This window comes from Diospyros lotus, chromosome 10, assembly GCF_014633365.1.
Source record: "Diospyros lotus cultivar Yz01 chromosome 10, ASM1463336v1, whole genome shotgun sequence".
Lineage (NCBI taxonomy): Eukaryota > Viridiplantae > Streptophyta > Magnoliopsida > Ericales > Ebenaceae > Diospyros > Diospyros lotus.
In genome coordinates, this window is record NC_068347.1 from 29676825 (window position 1) to 29694151 (window position 17327).

Here is a 17327-nt window from a genome sequence, read left to right on the forward strand (position 1 = left end):
TACAAAATTTTTATTTAAAATTTAAAATACAAATAATACATTTCACGAGTGTATAGTTAGTTATTGTAAGAAAAATTCTATTTACATTAATCTCTTTTGTTCTCTATAACAACTTTCTAATAAAAATAATACTTACTCTATACAGCAATACTAAATTATTCTTTGCAGCATATTATTTTTCCAAAATATCCTTCCAATATCGCAGCCATCCCATAGCCATTTTTTTTTCTCTCAAACCTCACAACCCTATTTTTTCTCAAACCGTCGATGCTTTTCGATTACATTGCTTTTATGATTGAATCCGCGATAGAAAACGAACCTCTTCAATGTGATTCAAACCTTTCGAATCAAAGGATTCAATGGCTTTGAACAAATCTGAATGCTATGATTCGAGACATTTATCACAAGTGACGAATCCTTGGTTGAGGTTCAAACCGACGGAATCTAAAGATTCGGAAAACATGAGGAAAATCGATCCTTAGGGTTCAAAATTCTTCAACTTAAATAAATACGCAAAAACATAGAACCTTCTCATCTTAGGGTTATGTTAAAACATTTCCCTAACTCTTGAGTTAAGGAAATAGTAAATCTCTCAAACTCTAGAGTTAGAGAGAAAACAAATCTCTCGAACTCTAGAGTTAGGGAGAAAGCTGACTTCCCAAACCCTAGAGTTAGGGAAACAACTAATTTCCAGAATCTTAGAGTTAGGGATGTATTGAATTTTCTAATTTCTAGAATACGGGAAGATAAGTTATTTTCGACACTGATTATTTGAAAAAGATAAAAGAAAGGTTCCGAAATGGTGTACCTCAACCAGCGACATGAGTCCATTTTCGATCGATTCTAGCTGTTGTTCTTCCGAATTGTTCCCTTTCTTATCAGACTCCTCCCATGTTGTCACCATTTAAGTGTAATCATCCAAATCCATGGCACAACTCATGAAAGAAAAATGAAACGAAGGAAAGGAAATGAGAGTAGTTGCGGTGGGTGTTGAGAATAAGAGTATTATCAATATAAAGAATATAAGTTGATTGCATATTTAAAATAATAAAGGGAAAAAATAGGTTTTCCTTTTAAGTTATTTTAGTTATATTCAATTTTACTACAAAATTATCATAGAGAATAAAAGGAGTTGCTGTAAATAGAATTCTCCTTATAGTAATTATTTAAAAAAAGGGATAAAATGGACTTTTAGCCCCATTCCCCCATTCTTATGAGAAATTCCATTTGCAACAATCCGCTCAAGTTTCACACACTTTGTGAACGCATTGTTTATACTTTCCCCATCTCAAACCTATCAACTTTCAATCATAAATAAAAAAATTTATTATTTGTAAATAACACTGCAATCAATAGTTATAATTCATATAATTATCCAAAGAAAAAAACTGTTAGACTAGTCGAGGAACGAGAACTCAAGAAAACAACCTTAGTCAAAACAAAGCCTAATAATCTTCTCGCATAAGTCGCTAGTCGGGCAAGTGATATGTCGAATTTGCACTGTGAATCATGAGTTTGTTTATTACCTTACGCAATGAGATAAAACCTTACACTTACGATTTATCTTCTTTGCCAGAATCAAGGGCACGAGCGGCTAAGATCGCACAAAGAAGATCATCTCAAGTCTAATATTTTTTCCACTCTTAGCTTCATGTAGAGTTGGCAAATAGGTTGGGTGGGCCAACCTCCCAGCCTAGCCCAGTACTATAGCAAACGGAGCGAGCCAGACCAATACTTTATGGCTCGCGACCCGGGTCGATCCATCAAAATAGTCCGACTTAGCCCGTTTTGGCCCATTTATTAGGGGTGATATGATCGTGTCAAGTCCTCATTTTTTATTATTCGGCTCGGCCCACGAAATGGGTGGGTAAGCAAGAGACTGGCTGAGCCGAACCCCCCGGGCCCAATTCGTAAATTTTCCAACTCTAGGGATTGGTGAAAAAGTTGGTCTCAAAATCTTAGGTGGATCAGAATGAAGATTTTTGCTGTTTCTTTTGTTTTGTCACGCTGACATAAGCTCGTGATTTGGACCCCATTCTTATCTAATAAAACAAAAGTAGATTTGCAAAAGGCCCTTGTCGGAATGGCCGCTGGAGATTGAAGTTGAAATTGAAGATGAAGTTGATGCTTCTGGCTAGCTGTATGCAACTCCTCCTCGTCATCACTTTCACACGTTCTATTATTATTACCTTTCACATGGACCAGAAAAGGCAATTGTTTGTGTTATGCCGCTGTCTATATTTGAACAGCCTGAGTAGGATAGATCATGAAGCCATGTTTGAATTGAAGCGACCATGCAGTCAGTTATACTAAACCTAAACCAGGAAAGTAACTGTAGATAAATATAATGATAATAATTGATAATAATGAATTAATATTTTAAAGCAATGAAGATGAGTTAATTTGATTAGAAATAAAATAAGATAAGTCGTATCTACTCCGGAAGCTAGAGAGATGCAAGAGACACGGCTCTCTTTATCCGACGTCTCTTGTGTCTACTCCGACGTCTTGTCTTGCCAGAGGAGACACCTACTCCAACGCCTTTGCATCTATCTGTATATTGTTGCATTCATATTGCTAATCATCCTTGTATTCTTAATATATTACCACGATAACATTTTTTTAAATTTTATTTGAGAAAATAGAATCCATATTGTTTGATCTGTGCATATTGATGCTTATAACTGATTTCATTCCTTTAATTTGTATTTGGAAAAAATATAATCCATGTTGTCTTGATTTATACATGTTTATATTTATATCTGATACATTGTATTTGACACTTCTAACACTAAATGATAGCATAAAATGTGTTTTAAGGGGAGTAATTAGTTAAAACCTTATATTGATAATTACAATAAAAGTTAGCTATTGGTGTACCATGTATACATTAGGATAAGAGTTGGTCCATCTTTGTTGGCATGATCCGCCATCATGTTCAAATCAGGCGTGAATGGTTCCCCCAAAGTATAATTTGTGAGTTAAAGTTGTTTTGCCCTTAAGATAACTGAATATGAGAATTTTGATTCTAACTTATTTACTCTTAAATGTACATGTTTATTCGTCATCTCCTACATTGTCTTAATTACTACTTGGCATGACATGGCGTGATGATTTATCTTTGATGCATTGATTTTATATTTCTCTCATTATAATACTCTTTACCTCTCATTAAGTCAATGATAGACTTACCCCTTAACATTTTTAGAATTGTCGATTAGCATTGACCCTAATGATAAGGATCATGGTAGGCAATTCTAACTACATAGACCTTAGACACGCTCCAAACTACAACACATACACCTCACTTCAATGGACTTGTGCATGGGTAGACTTATGTTTCTTTCTTTTGTATTTTAGTAAATTTCGGACATCATAATCATATGATGAACTTCGGATCGTTGGGCACTTCAATTTTAGAAAAAAGATTATGGCAATTTTCATAATTTATTTGAGATGTTTAAACGAGATAGTAATGTATAGTGTAAGACTTTATTATTCCTTATTGGAGTCTACAACTTCTTAAGGGGTAGTGCCGGTCATAACCTCCAGAATTAGGGTGTAACCACTATTATTAGCATTGTACGATTCAACTCGATTCATATAGAAATCGAGTCAAATCTATAAGGTGAATCAAAAATCCCTTAAAATCGATTGTGAATCAGACAAATCAACCATGAATCATACGATTCATCCAATTCGTGCAACTTCGCCTACTTGTGTGCTTTAATCAAATATTCGTTTGATTTGGCTATCTTTGAAGACAAATAAGATGATGAAAATGATGATTGCTCTTGAAGATGATTGATAATTAGTGAAGATTATGGATAATGGAGTTTATTTAGTAACTTAATAGTTGTAGGTTTGATGCAATTTGAATTTAAAGGCAACATGAATATACTTTTTCCTTTTAGTATAATTTTAAACTTAACAAATATATTTAGAAGTATTATTTATCTATTTATATTTAAAAGAATTAATTATGGTGGACACATTGTTTATTTTCTATGGATATATATTATTTATATTTGAAATTGAGAATATATATCGAATCTTACAATTCGATTCGATTCTTGATTCACTATTCATAAAATAAGAATTTCGATTCTTGATTCAAATCTCGATTTAACAACTATGGTCACGATCTCCGGAAAAAACAAAAATTTGCTACCAAATGAATGCAGGAGCCATTGTTAAGCAGGGGAGTTGACAAGGCCATCTAAATCTTGACAGTTGATCCAACTAAACTATCTCAAACATTCAAATAATCCTCTATGAGTATGACAAGTTTTCTAGTACTCTTCTTATGAGGGAATTAATCTGAAAGCACCCCAGTTTAAATTAATCTGTCTATTTGAAGGATGCAATCTTCACAGCTGATCAATGTTTCTGCGAACATAGATGAACGTCAGCAGCTGAACTTATCACCAACGCATGTTTTGCAGAGTAGAATAAAATCTTGCAAACGCTGACCTGTTCATAGTGTTCTTAGACCTCCTAGTCTTAGCACATAACATGTCATACCGAGAGCAATTTGCCCCTTCTCATTTCTCTATAAAAGATGAGAATCTTGTTCATGTAAAGATCCTTAATTACCTTCTTTTGTAGGCCGCCTCTGGCCCATCTCAATAGAAGAACAGATCACATAAACTGCATTATCAAACAACATAACATAGTTTAGGCTGAAAGTGAAACATTTCAAAGTTACCCCTCTACTTATTACAGTCTATTCTTTTATTCCATCAAGAAGAAGAAAGATCACAACTTACAACCCTCTTCGTTATCTGTACTTGAAGTTTCCTTTGCCTTTTTTAGCTCCGAGGAAAAATAATTTTTTTCACTAAAGCTAGTTCCACTACCTTCTAGTTTCTGGTATGGATAAGCTTAAGCTTTATTCGAACATGAAACCGACAAACTTACTGAAAAAGGCCAGTACCCAGCAATGCTCGTCTTCTTCTTCTTTATGCTTTTCAAGAAGTAAATAGCTGGCTTCCAAGAGTAACCGTGGTGGAGCTCTCACCCATTACAGTGGTGAGAGTGATCTCTTTCTCGAGTATTCCGTCGAGTTGTGACACAACCATTTCCATATTTGGTCTCCTTTCCCCGGGAAAACTCATGCATTGCAGCGCCAGCCTCATGAAATCTCGCATTCCCTCCGAGGTGAAGCTTCCATCTAGCCGATGGTCCACAAAATCATTCGAACTTAAACCTGTTTCAACCTTCATTAAATTTATTGGAATTACAAAACTAGACACGGATGGTCCTTTCTAAATCAAGTGGCACACTGCTGAAAAGAAAGGTTAAGGTAACTATAATAACTCCATTTCATCTCATATATATGTGAACTCTAATTGCATACAGAATGATGCAATGATCGCTGTTTCCAGTTTGATATGTTTATCCTCTAAAGTGGTTTTAACCATACCATTGAGGTGCACCAAATTGATTAAATTAAGCTTAGGGTTAGGATTTGAGATTGAAAATCTTTCTAAAAGTAGACAAACATTAGAAAGAATTTTTACATACCCATTGAAGCATAGTTTCATTAGATCCAAAGGCGTCAAGATTTGAAGCCTCCCGACCAGTTACAAGCTCCAAAAGGAATACTCCAAAGCTGAACACATCATTCATTTCAGAGAAAATCCCCATTTGGCCTGCCCTAAATGCTGTTATGCATTAATGAAGGATCAGCTTAAAGTTGGTTTTGTTGTAAGCAAGTAAAATGTCAATGGCAGAAAATTTTGTTCACTCTGGGTCTTGGGAAACATTGATCGTGATCATGCTAGAAGGACCTGCATCGTCTGTTCTTGGAAGTAGTTTGTAAACCCCTGCATCTGCGACTTTAGCAATGAAGTTTTCATCAACCAAGACATTTGCTGTTTTGAAGTTTCCATGCACTACGGGAGGTTTCTGGTTATGCAAATGCCACAAACCTGCATTTGTAGCAGACACTTTATTTGAGTACTCCATATCTATACATCTTTACAGGACCAGAATATCTACAAGGGGCTTGTTTTAACAATACCTTTAGCTGCCCCAAGACTTATGGATAGCCTTTGCTTGAATTCTAGTTTTGTTGTCAAATCTTTTCGATCATCTGTCAAACAATAATCGGTATCATTCTGCAGGAAAAGGATAGCCTCTTCTGTATGTACCTCAATAGTTTAGAACACAGGCCAGTTTTATTAATTGAGTCATACCATACAAATGATTGCACATGCTGCCATTGGGTAAATATTCGAAAACTAACATTTGATATCCACTTTCCTGACAGTAACCTAGAAGTGTTACTAAGTTGCGGTGCGAAATCCTTGATAAATAAGCTACCTGTTATTCAAAATTATAGAGTTTAGAGCTCTAGGAAACAATTTATATAATTAGTTTAAGGTATACAAATTTGAAAAGCTTTATTGCGTTATTCTGGAAAAAGCTAAAGAGGGGAGTTTAGAGAATCTAAATACCCAAACTCTAGTTGGTAGCACGATAAAAAACTGGTAATTGTCTAAGTTCATGAACAAAAAGATAAACTGGTAACTATGAACTATATTATTGATGGATGATTGAAATAGGGTGATTTTAAGTTGATTTAATAAGCTTTCTTGTAGGACTGATGGGGAAAAACGAAAACAAGAGATTGAATAATTGGGCTTCTCCACTTAGGATACCATCAGACAATTAGTTCTGTCATACCTCCTCAACAAGTTCTCTTCGAGGGGCACCAGTACGCTTTTTGATAGCAACAAAGTTGCCATCACGAAGCAATAATCCTTTGTAAACAAGACCAAAACTTCCGTATCCAATGAGATTGCTTTCGTGAAAATGCTTGGTAGCCTGCTCCAACTCTCCTATGGTGAATTGAACAGCTCCATTTCGTCCCGGTATAGTTGTGGCTGTGGATGAACCAGGGCCGCCTCCTCTCCTCAACTCAACTGTAATGATTGAGCAGGAAATTAGAAAGTATTATTGAGATTCAAGTTGGTACTTCGATGAATTCCTATGGCTATACCCGAATATTACCTACTGCAGATGGATCTGAAGAACCTGTATCCGAATTCCTGTTTGAGAATCTTTTATGTTGCAACATGCAATAGCAGACAATACCTATAACTATTGCCAGCACTGCTAGCACCACTCCGGCACCTCCAATTATACCTGCAAATGAGCTCGACATCCTTCACATCCCCAACAAACCTATGATGTAGCAGAATCACAACCCAAGCGGTTGTTATAGGTTAGAAGCAATAGTCTGTTGCGCCATGACTTTTATACATTTCCTGCTACTTGAAGGGCTTATCGTGCCCTGAAATTCCCACAATTGTGAACTGGCTGACCTCAAGTATCCACTTGAGAAACAGCTACAGTGCAGAGGATCGGTACTGCCAATTTCTTAAAAGTGAAGGGAGGACAGCTCATTGGCTCTACATAGTACCCCACTCTGTCATCCTTTTGTTCAGTAGGACATAGACGACCCCAGCAAAGCCCCATCAGTAAGAACATCCTGTCCTTCTTCCATGAGAAGTCCGTATTTGTGTGGCTTTGTTTGCTGAGGTGGGGACTCTGATTCTCAGTACTCGCAGCTGAAAGTTGTCGCTCTTACCTCCTTTTACTGCCAGATACTAATTCTTCTCCAGTTTGGATTCCACATAAACATCGCTAAAGCACGTTTTTACACCTAACTTCCGGTGCCACAATCAGGAAAGATAGTGGTTTGGGAAGAATTCAGATGGACAACAACATACCAAGCCTTTATCTCAGTAGGCGGGAGTTTGATCCAACAAGTTTTACCCTGTTGTCGGCTATGCAACCCTTTTCAATCCACAGGCGGCGGTAGGCGTGCAGCAGGAATTTCTATCAGGTATAAGAGGTGATTACATATACACAGTTGTACTATATGTTTTACATTTTACACACAGATTACGGCAGTTGATCTAATCATATTAAGGAATCTTTGAAAAGGAATCGGTGTTCATTTTAGTTTGCTGTTACTGAACAGTAAAAATGTGTGCCTTTTAACTACGAGGACGTGGACGCAGATGAAAATGACTTCAATTGGACTGGTACTGGTAGAAATGAGTGGGAAAGAGGGTTAAAAGAGAAAGGTATACATCAATTTCAAGTTATTTCACTTTAAGTTAGGGATAATACTATTGATAGTTTATGGGTTAGACTATGAGCTACATAATATATCATAAATGATAAAAATATTCCTCACGCCTCACCATCTCGTCTCACAGTCTTGTGTTGTCTTATCATCTTGAGTGAGAAATATTTTAGTCATGAGTCTCATTATTTCATGTCGCTCACCATCTCATTTCATCACTTTAGATAAAGAATATTTTGAATATTTTAGCTAGATTGCGTAGCTTATGACGTAACTCATGATATACACAATATTTTTCTTAATTTACTCTGTATTGCCTTTTTTTTGCCTCTTTATTGTCATCTGACCTGGAAAGAAAGAGGGTGAGTCCCTATATTTACTTAAGAGAGAAAATACTCTTCCTCGTGAACAATCTATCAGGACAGCTGATCCGACAAAACATTGCCACAGCAATTGATGCAGAGCAGAGGTCCAGCTTCTATAGCTGGATGTTCCTGGTTTTCTTGCCTTGCAAAGAAGATTATTCGTTCTTTAATGGTGGGTTCCTTCTTCTTTTTCATTTTCTTGCAATTTTCCTCAACTTTTCTCACTTTTCTTATCAAGTTCCTTATTCTACGCAACTGGTCTATCTGTAATGTAGAAGGGGTAGTGTGAAAGGTTCTTGAGTTGTATGGCCCTCCTCTCTCTCTCTCATATTTATTTATTTTGTGAAAGGTCCTTGAGCTGTATGTTTTGTTTGTTTTTGGGAAAAGTGGATTTTCTCAAACAGGATGATGTTTGTTTCTAGCTGTACTGTACTCTGATCTTTGGCTGCTAGCGAGGATGTTTTTCATGGCCTGGTTACAAAGATTGTTGTTTTCTTTCAAATTCATTAGTCTCTTTCTTCTGTTTCTTGGGCTGAATTTTGAGTAATTGAAAGCACATTATATATAATTTGGTTTTTCCCTTTCTAGCCAGAGTAACTCAGGTGGTCCTGGTACCACCTACTCTCATTAAAGCCACCCATCCAGCCCCCTTCTTCTTCACCTTCAATGTTCTCAATTTGAAGAATCCTGGCTTTGTTTTGTGTCTTTTTGGCCATTGCCTCAACTTTCTAGGAAAATGGTATCTTTTTCTAGGAAACATTCACCATCTGAGAAAATTATGCAAAGATGAACGCATATTTGAACAAAAGTGGGTTTTATGGATCCCATGGATTACGTATCCTTGACTTTCACTTTATCCCATAAATAGAAACTAATGTTATCCAAGCCTACGTTATCATTAGCTCATTTTCTTATTTATTTACTTTTTATTTTATTTATAAGACCTAATAACTACTAATTTAAGTGTACAATAAGTAAACTCCCAATGAACACGCCTAATATATAACTCACAAACTTGACGCATCAAATAAATAAATAGAAATTTGTGTGTTAATTAATTTTTTTTAAAAAATTAAACTTTATTCCTAAAGAATATCATTATAAACTCTTCTGGTAAAATAATAAATAAAATTTTAAAAAAGGATTAGGCCAATTTTTTATATTATAAATTCTATTCAACATTTTACGTTTTTGTATTAATCAATATTATTTAGTGACCGAAGAAAAAAAGTGTGTAGAATTGTTTTGTTATCATCTGAAAATTTGATCCATAATATATTAAATTAAAACAAAAACATCAAAACAATTAAAATATTATAAAAATTAATTTTAATTAAATAAGATTTGAAGTGAGCTTGCGTTGTCTCAAATTTGTCAGCCGGGCTGGGCCGGCCTGGCCCGGCAATCTCTACCCGATAATCTCGCAATGGCAAACGGTAAGGTCTAGGGTTTTGAACCAGTGAGCAATGCCCCTGGTCCTAGGGTTTTTCGAGCCCAGACTCTGGCCGGAATCGACCCGAGTTCGAAGCTTGGCTTGTACGATTCGGATCAAAGACGAAGACTGCACGCGAGTCTCCGCCGGTTCATCGGAGCCGGGGCCCGTCTCGGCTCCGAAGCCTTGGTCTGTAACTTCTCTCAGTTTCTTCCCTAAGAATTGGAATGACGACATTTCTTGTCTTGCTCAATAATGGCGGATTTCCTGCTATCCGATTGCTGTAACTTGCTTGCTTTTGAAGTTAATGATTTGGCATGTCTGATCTAGTTTCCAAAGTAATTTAGCGTTGCTGTGGTACAATTATTCTCTTCCTTTTTTATGTATAAAAGGCCATGATGGTTGCAGCTACAGTATATGTACGGGGTCTTTCATGATGTTAAAACATGTCTTGTTTCACATCTTTTTAGATAAATCATAAATTATGAGCACTTTTGCCATATTGCCCCTGTATGTACAGAACAAATTGGCCCCTGACGTTGTCTAAAAATTTCGTGAAATTTGAGAAAGCTTAGCCGGGAAGGATTGCCCTTCTGCCTTTCTACCTTTACGTGATTCGTGCAGTGGGTCTTGCTGCTCAACAATCCATTGTGTCTTTCTAAGCCCTTTCTTATATTCTTTGAGAAGGTCAAGATTGTATGTCCTGTGCGAGTTTGCATTCCCCTCATATGCTGATTGAACTGTTGCTGTCTGTGGTGTTTTTACTTTCTTATTCTTATCTAGATGCGCCCTACAAATTTTGTTTGATATAATGGAATAAGTCACGTCGATACCTAGCTGCCTTCTTGCAAGTTGTTATTGTTATAGATTTCTCCTTGATGATTAAGAAGATACAATAATGGCAGAAACGGTAAGCTTCATACAAGTAATATAATGCTACTTGTTATGTAATAATAACAATAAAGTTATGTCTTGCTATATACTGCTGTTCAAACTGGTATTAGGTTTGAACAATATAAAGAAGGCATGACACCTTCATGGTTCCTTGAATTATGATGGGTTGATTTTGAGGTTTGAGCAGTATAAGGAGGGCATAGTTTGTGCTAATTGCACACGTACATAGTTCATATATGTGGTGGTTACTTTGAATATTAAACCTGTTGAACACAATCTGCACATGATAATCCTGCTGTATGCCAACACTAAATGGCCGACCCCTTGAAATTGGTTTGTATCATATGAAACTGTTGAACACAATGGTGATGGTGGAATTGCAAAATGGAATTTGAAAATCACATTCTGACTCCATTATTTCAAAAATATTGGTAAGATATACATCCATAATTGGAATGGCCAATTGTTACCATCTCCATTTGTTAGTATTTTGTAGATGATAGGATCTTAACCATCTGGTTTTTTCCATCTGAAGTACGTTTATGGAGTGTATGTGGGAAAGATAATTCCAATATAAGGGGCAATGAGTTATCACCATATATTATCTTTTCCTTTTAATGTTCCTAGCTTCCCCAGTTTTATAACGGTTTCCTCCATCTGTGATTTGTTAGGGAGTAAGAGAAGAATAGTTATTGATTCTTAAGTTATTGACGTCTGCTATTATGTATTTACATATTCCTAACTGAATTTCTATTACCAACATGCTATGGACACCTGAATTCTTCCGCAAACCAAGCCAGCATTGGACTCGTGACTTATCCACAGGTGGACTGTGTTGTTTCATTTATACTGTGTCTTCCATCATTTAGCAACGCTGTTACACCTCATTGGCCTCTTCCATCCTTTAGCAACCTTGTTACCCCTCTCAAAAGAGGGGCGGGGGGTGCATAGCAGGCTGAATGGGGTGTACTACCGGCCCCTAAGGTCACTCCTTGACAGGTTGAGTCAGGTGTCTTTACTGTTGTCAATTATTTTTGTTAATGGAGCCTGTATTTTGCCATTCATTTAGGTTGTCTGTTGGAGCTTGTAACTAAGGAAATAGTTCAAACAGTTCTAGTGTGTTAAGTAGCTTGTAACTGCTATCATCATTATAGTTGTAGCTAAGTGATTAGTTTTAGTTCTGCAGATGTGTTTCTCGCCTTTGATAAAGACATCAATGCAACATGAACAAGCAGGGACTTCGAGAACATGGATATGGGACTCGGACAGATTATAATTTGGGAGGGGTAGGAAACTGTGCTGTTTGTTCCGTAATGGTACTTTCTATTTATGTTACAGTAATCGAATTTTATTAACATTCAGTTTCTTCATTTGCTTGTGTTGTGTCCTTGCTTTGGCTGTCAACACTCTACATTATGTGATGAGCATGTCCATTGCTGCCAAAGTGGGGAGAGAAGGCAAGGGAGACTGACCTTGAAAGTTTTCTCGGCTTTCATCAAGCCCTAGAAAGAAAAGATGCTCCAGAGGGATTACCTTCTTTGTTTCAGTGTCTTGATCTCCAACGAAGAGGATTTGTCACAAACCACTGATTTTATAACACACTTTTCTGCTGAAAACTCCTTCCTCCGTGTACTACTTATGTTTTCAGAGAGAATTTTCTTTTTTGTTTCCCTGTTATCTTCCCTGCTTAAATCGGTTGCTTGAAAGAATTTCAAAATACCCTTGTTGACCAAGCAGAATGAAATTGTTGAATGGAAGAAAAGAAGGGGAGCATCCACAAATTGAGATGTTGCCTGATACAAACTTCCTACAGAAACCTCTGTAGTTTCCTGCTTGTGGTACTTGAGTAGGTTCCTCAAGTCTCAAATTACAGATACATGAACCAAAATAAAATTTTAGAAATGCAAAGCTACTTGCTCACGAACACTTTCTACAATCCCATTTCATTCCCACATTAGCTGACATAATTTTCTTCTTTTCAGATCTGGAACAGATACGGCCATCAGATGTAAACTGCGGGATTCAACTATGAACTCGTTACCCAGGTTGTAATAAATGAAGATTGGAATATGGTGAAGCCAGCTGACTTCCTGAGGGTCATCCTGGCATGCAAACAGCTTGGAACTCTTTGCCAGCATGCTGCTTATCAAAAAAGGTAATAAAAACTGTCCCCGGCGTCCGTGTACATTAATGTTGTTTCTGGACTCCCGAGAACTCAGAATCTTCAACCCCCCCCCCCCACCCAAAAAAAAAGCATCATGTTACTTGTACGCATAGAACTACAAAAAGCACTACACACGTTAAAATGACGGGAATACCCCTCTCCTCTTTGCAAATTTACTTCCCCTCACCCAGCGACCCATGGTCATCTCTTCTCTCCCCTCACCTCCCCTTTCCATGGCCACCTCCAACAACCATCCATTGCTACCTTGCCTCTCACGCACTGACCACTGCTATGGATGTAGCGACGGTTGCTCGCAAGGTGAAGGCAGCCTCGCCTCTTGCACACTGACCGCCGCTGTGGATGTAGCGACGGTTGCTCACAAGGTGAAGGCGGCGGCAGCAGCAGCAGCAGCAGCGACGGGCGGTTGCTGGAGGTGGTCATGGGAAGTGGGGAGAGAGGCAGCGACTATGGGGTCACTAGGTGAGGGGGGAGAGAGGAGAGAGAGAAAGAACAGGGAATGGGCTTTTATAATTTTGCAATTTAAGTGAGGGTATTTTTATCATTTGAGCTGTTTTTTGTAGCCCAAAGAGTACAAATAGTATTTTAAAAAAAAAAAAGAATAGCGAGATGAAGAACAACATATGCATGGAATTGATGAAAGCCTCTTCAGTGACCAAGGATCTGTGACTTGCGAACTGAGCCAGCTGCGTCAATCTTGCTTGTTAAATCTGTAAAATACTGGTAGTGGGAGTGCTAGATTGGAATTATGAGCACAAATGTTGTAGTATTTTTTAAACCATGATAGTACAGCCTGAGGCTACGATTGACAATCTTTTGAAATCCTGTACCCGATGATTAAAAATGAATAGAATGTAACTGAAGAATGGGTTCCCTCCCCTTATTTTAACATGGGTGCCCTTTGTTGCATTAATTTTATATGTGCGAGAATACAGACAAGTTACCATTCTATTGTATAATTGAGGACATACAAATTTTTGTGTGTTGCCTGATAGACATGGTTTGTTTGTGGGCTTGTTGCCTCTACTCAATGAGTTTACTAGTGCACACTCAAAGAATAGTTATTACAGGTTCTCATTGATAGTACATTAATATCCTGTGATTATTTTTTGTAAAGTTAAATCCTATGAGTAACCTACAACAAACATAAAAATCATTATATATTTTAACATAAATGTTAGGTAACGATTGGAGAGTTAAGAGTTATGTAACCAACTCTAGCTAACGGGATAGAATAAATGAATAAGACTTGTGATGATGATGATAAATTTAAGACTTATCATAAACTCAGCTTTATTAGCAAAAACTCCGATTGATTCATTACAAGAAGGCAGTAGTAATTACCCATTATTTAGCTGTGTCATTATGGCTAAGCAGCCCCAGGACGCTACTAAAAACCAAACCCCAGTAACACTTTATGCAAGTAAGACGCATTCGTTAGCAGAATCCATGGCTTGACATTAGACCCATAAAGCTCCAGCTTGCTGAAGCATGGGTTTCAAGGTTCTGTTGAGGTGAAGACTCATGACCTCATTAGCTCCTCCCACCAGCTGACCGCCGATGAACACCGTGGGAACCGGTGGCTGGCAACCGCGCCTCATCAGAGCCTGCTCAATTTCCCGGCCACGGTGCATCTGATCAAGCTCATGAACAATGGGGTTGACACCAAATTCAAATAACAGAGCCTTAATGGTGTGGCACATGCAACAAGTGCTCCTACTGAAGATCACCACTGGCTTTCCAAACACCAGTTCTTCCAATCTCGCCATTGTAGCAATCAAAAAGCAGCTAAAAAGGAGCTTTTCTAGTATTGGATTCAGATAGATGGCAGTGCCCTATATATATGCTTGTCAAGATAGAGGAATTGTATGAGAAGACTGGTTTTGATGTGCAGAATTTGAGCTCACTTCGCACCATTTATATAGGAAAGGTGAGGAAGGGGGAAAAGGCAGCAATCGGTGAGATATTCTCTTCCTGAGCAGATCATATCATTCGATGGCTACTAGGCAGCCATCGATAGCGCGATGTGTTACTTTTGCACAAAGCGATAAAATTTGCACGATAACGAATCCCTGCATATGAAAAAAGGCGGGGTTGGAGGGTACACCTTCATATTGCATGTTGAAAACAAGACATCTATCATCTAATTATGTGATTCTCTTTGTTATCAAATGATTATCCTAAGGTCTGTTTCAGTGGCCCTATTGATTCGACAAATTTAACACGTACTGTGTCAGTTTCACTACTTTGTATAAATATTCTGAAAGAATAGCATTTTCTGCTCCATACTAATCTTGTTGAAGGAAACTGAAAACCAAAACGCAAAACCCAGATTATCGTGGTAATTGCTAGGGGTATGTATGCTGTTAATTAGCCTAATGAATCAGCTGGTCCATTGGTTTGGTTGTGGGAACCTTGAGCTGTATCAATCTGTCTAGGAGGAAGCATCTGGCTGAGATGGAAAAAGAAGTTGGATATATCCAATTGGGACCTCCTTTTTTGTCCGTAGCAAAGGATGGCATCCAATTCATAGAAGAAAATTGGAAAGATGAAAACGAAAGAGAATGTGGGCAAGCTTTTTCTGGGTACTGAAAGAACACATCCTTGTACTGTTCAAGAATGTGGATTGCTGCATCTGGTTGCAGATGGGAGAGAGAGAGCTTTTTCTGGGTACTGAAAGAACACATCCTTGTACTGTTCAAGAAAGTGGATTGCTGCATCTGGTTGCAGAAGAGAGAGAGAGAGAGAGCTATAGATTCATACTTGGGTCGACATGGTCGATGTTTATAGACCCAGGCTACTCTTAATTTCAGAATGAACTTACATATCCATGAATCAACATGAAATGAACAAAACAAACACCACCACAAGTGGTTTGTTGTTCAAGCAAAGGCATACAAGCCCAAAACAAGAACTCAATCCCACAACTCAAATGGGGCATATCACCAACTCCAACCCAATCTAATGAACTTTCAATCTCCCTGCTTTTCACATTTGTAGAGGAAATAATTTATGAAACGGTGATAGTATGATGATAAGATTAAAACAAGAAGAAGCACAAGTTGAATCCCACAAGGTGGAGAGATCATAGAATAAGATTAATATAATAATGTTTTGTATTGGATGGAAGGAAAGAAAATGAAGGAAAAATGGAAGCAAATAAAAAAAAAAGTATGCTTTCGGAACAGATTTTGAAGATTAAAACATGCAGCCAGTTGATTCCTGATTAGAGTGTAAAATAATTCCTGACATTGCTGATAAATTTCAATCCACCAACAATATGAAGCCTTCCTCTTTCTTCTACATAACAAAAACAGCTCTTTGTTAATTGTCCATTCAATATCTCAGCATAAAGAGTTTTGGTGGTGAAATAAAAACGTACATGAGAAAATCAAAATCAAGAGAGCTTGCTAGATGACTTCACATACATGCTGCAACAAACAAAACCTAAAGAGGTATACTTTGGCAAAAAAGAAAAAGACGAAGCAGCAATGAAGGCATCGGTGAGAGGAGGTCAAAACCTAATGAAGGTTTGTAATGCCAACCTGACACAAAAGGCAAAAAAAAGAAAGATATATTTATATATGTATGCATGCATGTATTTACATAACCTAGCTAAAATAAAGAAATGGAGAAACGAGGAATTTGAGCCAAATAAAGTGCATAAAAGACGAAAAACAAAAAATATTGGTAAATAGTGGGCATTCAAAGAGAGATGGAGAGATAATTTCTCAAAGTTATTCAATGAACATATAGAAATGAATATCATATTGAAACATCTTAGCAAAGCAAATTACATGTTCTACATACATCTTTGTCCAAACAAAGTAAAGCAAGCTGCGAAAATGATGAAAAATGAAAACGTAGCTAAACCAAACAAAAGCATGAAAATGCATGGGATGAGGGTGCTTTATGATTAACAAAACTGGTAAACATGATCCTTAAATAAAAGAATATGTTTGGAAAAAGTAAAGAAAAAAAAAGTTTGGAAAGTGAAGAAAAAGCAACAATGCTATGATTCCTATGAAACTTTAAGAGAGACGATTAGGCAAAGGTTAAGCAGAGAAACTATAATCTCTAAAAATTATTTTGATTTCATGCCCAGTAAGTAGGAAAAAAATAAGTTACAGAAAAAAAAAAAAAAAGTAGGTCAATAATAGAAGCTATTTACTTACTAAGGCATTTAATTCAAAGGTCTAGGGAAAAACCAAAGGATTTGAGTATAGTATTCATTAACATTAGAAGGAATATATATATATATATATAATAGAGTGCTTAAAGAAGTCTTGTGGATGGTTTTGGGGAAAAAAAGAGTCTGGATTGCTTATTATGTATCATCAAGTAGAAATGTGA

At 37.1% G+C, this 17327-nt stretch overlaps 2 protein-coding genes, 1 long non-coding RNA gene and 1 other non-coding gene across 7 annotated transcripts; 2 read left to right on the forward strand and 2 right to left on the reverse strand.

Annotated features, from left to right (window-relative positions):
* Nucleotides 1-4118: 4118 nt before the first annotated feature.
* On the reverse strand, nt 4119-7875 carry LOC127811503 (probable serine/threonine-protein kinase PBL28). 4 transcript variants are annotated; one of them, XR_008025703.1, is made up of 9 exons: nt 7018-7874; nt 6691-6929; nt 6201-6327; nt 6026-6097; nt 5793-5933; nt 5527-5666; nt 4937-5219; nt 4474-4650; nt 4119-4389 (listed from the first exon to the last, which is right to left on the reverse strand). XR_008025703.1 is itself a non-coding variant. In XM_052351427.1 (7 exons), the coding sequence occupies exons 1-7, from the start codon at nt 7169-7171 to the stop codon at nt 4971-4973; spliced, it is 1158 nt and encodes a 385-aa protein (XP_052207387.1). In that variant the 5' UTR covers nt 7172-7875; the 3' UTR covers nt 4657-4970. The 4 variants fall into 4 exon arrangements, 2 of the variants coding, with proteins under 2 accessions (XP_052207387.1, XP_052207386.1); XR_008025702.1 differs by having other exon boundaries at nt 4921-5219; nt 7018-7873; XM_052351427.1 differs by lacking the exons at nt 4119-4389; nt 4474-4650 and having other exon boundaries at nt 4657-5219; nt 5527-5659; nt 5750-5933; nt 7018-7875.
* Nucleotides 7876-9735: 1860 nt separating this feature from the next.
* On the forward strand, nt 9736-13913 carry LOC127811505 (uncharacterized). The gene is made up of 3 exons (XR_008025704.1): nt 9736-10087; nt 11979-12947; nt 13258-13913. It is a non-coding gene; the product is annotated as an uncharacterized LOC127811505 (long non-coding RNA).
* LOC127812359 (small nucleolar RNA snoR104) lies at nt 12558-12673 on the forward strand. The gene has a single exon (XR_008025865.1). It is a non-coding gene; the product is annotated as a small nucleolar RNA snoR104 (small nucleolar RNA).
* A 316-nt stretch (nt 13914-14229) lies between the features above and the next one.
* On the reverse strand, nt 14230-14870 carry LOC127811504 (monothiol glutaredoxin-S2-like). The gene has a single exon (XM_052351428.1). It carries the CDS (start codon nt 14741-14743, stop codon nt 14435-14437), a length of 309 nt encoding a protein of 102 aa, XP_052207388.1. The 5' UTR covers nt 14744-14870; the 3' UTR covers nt 14230-14434.
* Between the last annotated feature and the right edge of the window lie 2457 nt (nt 14871-17327).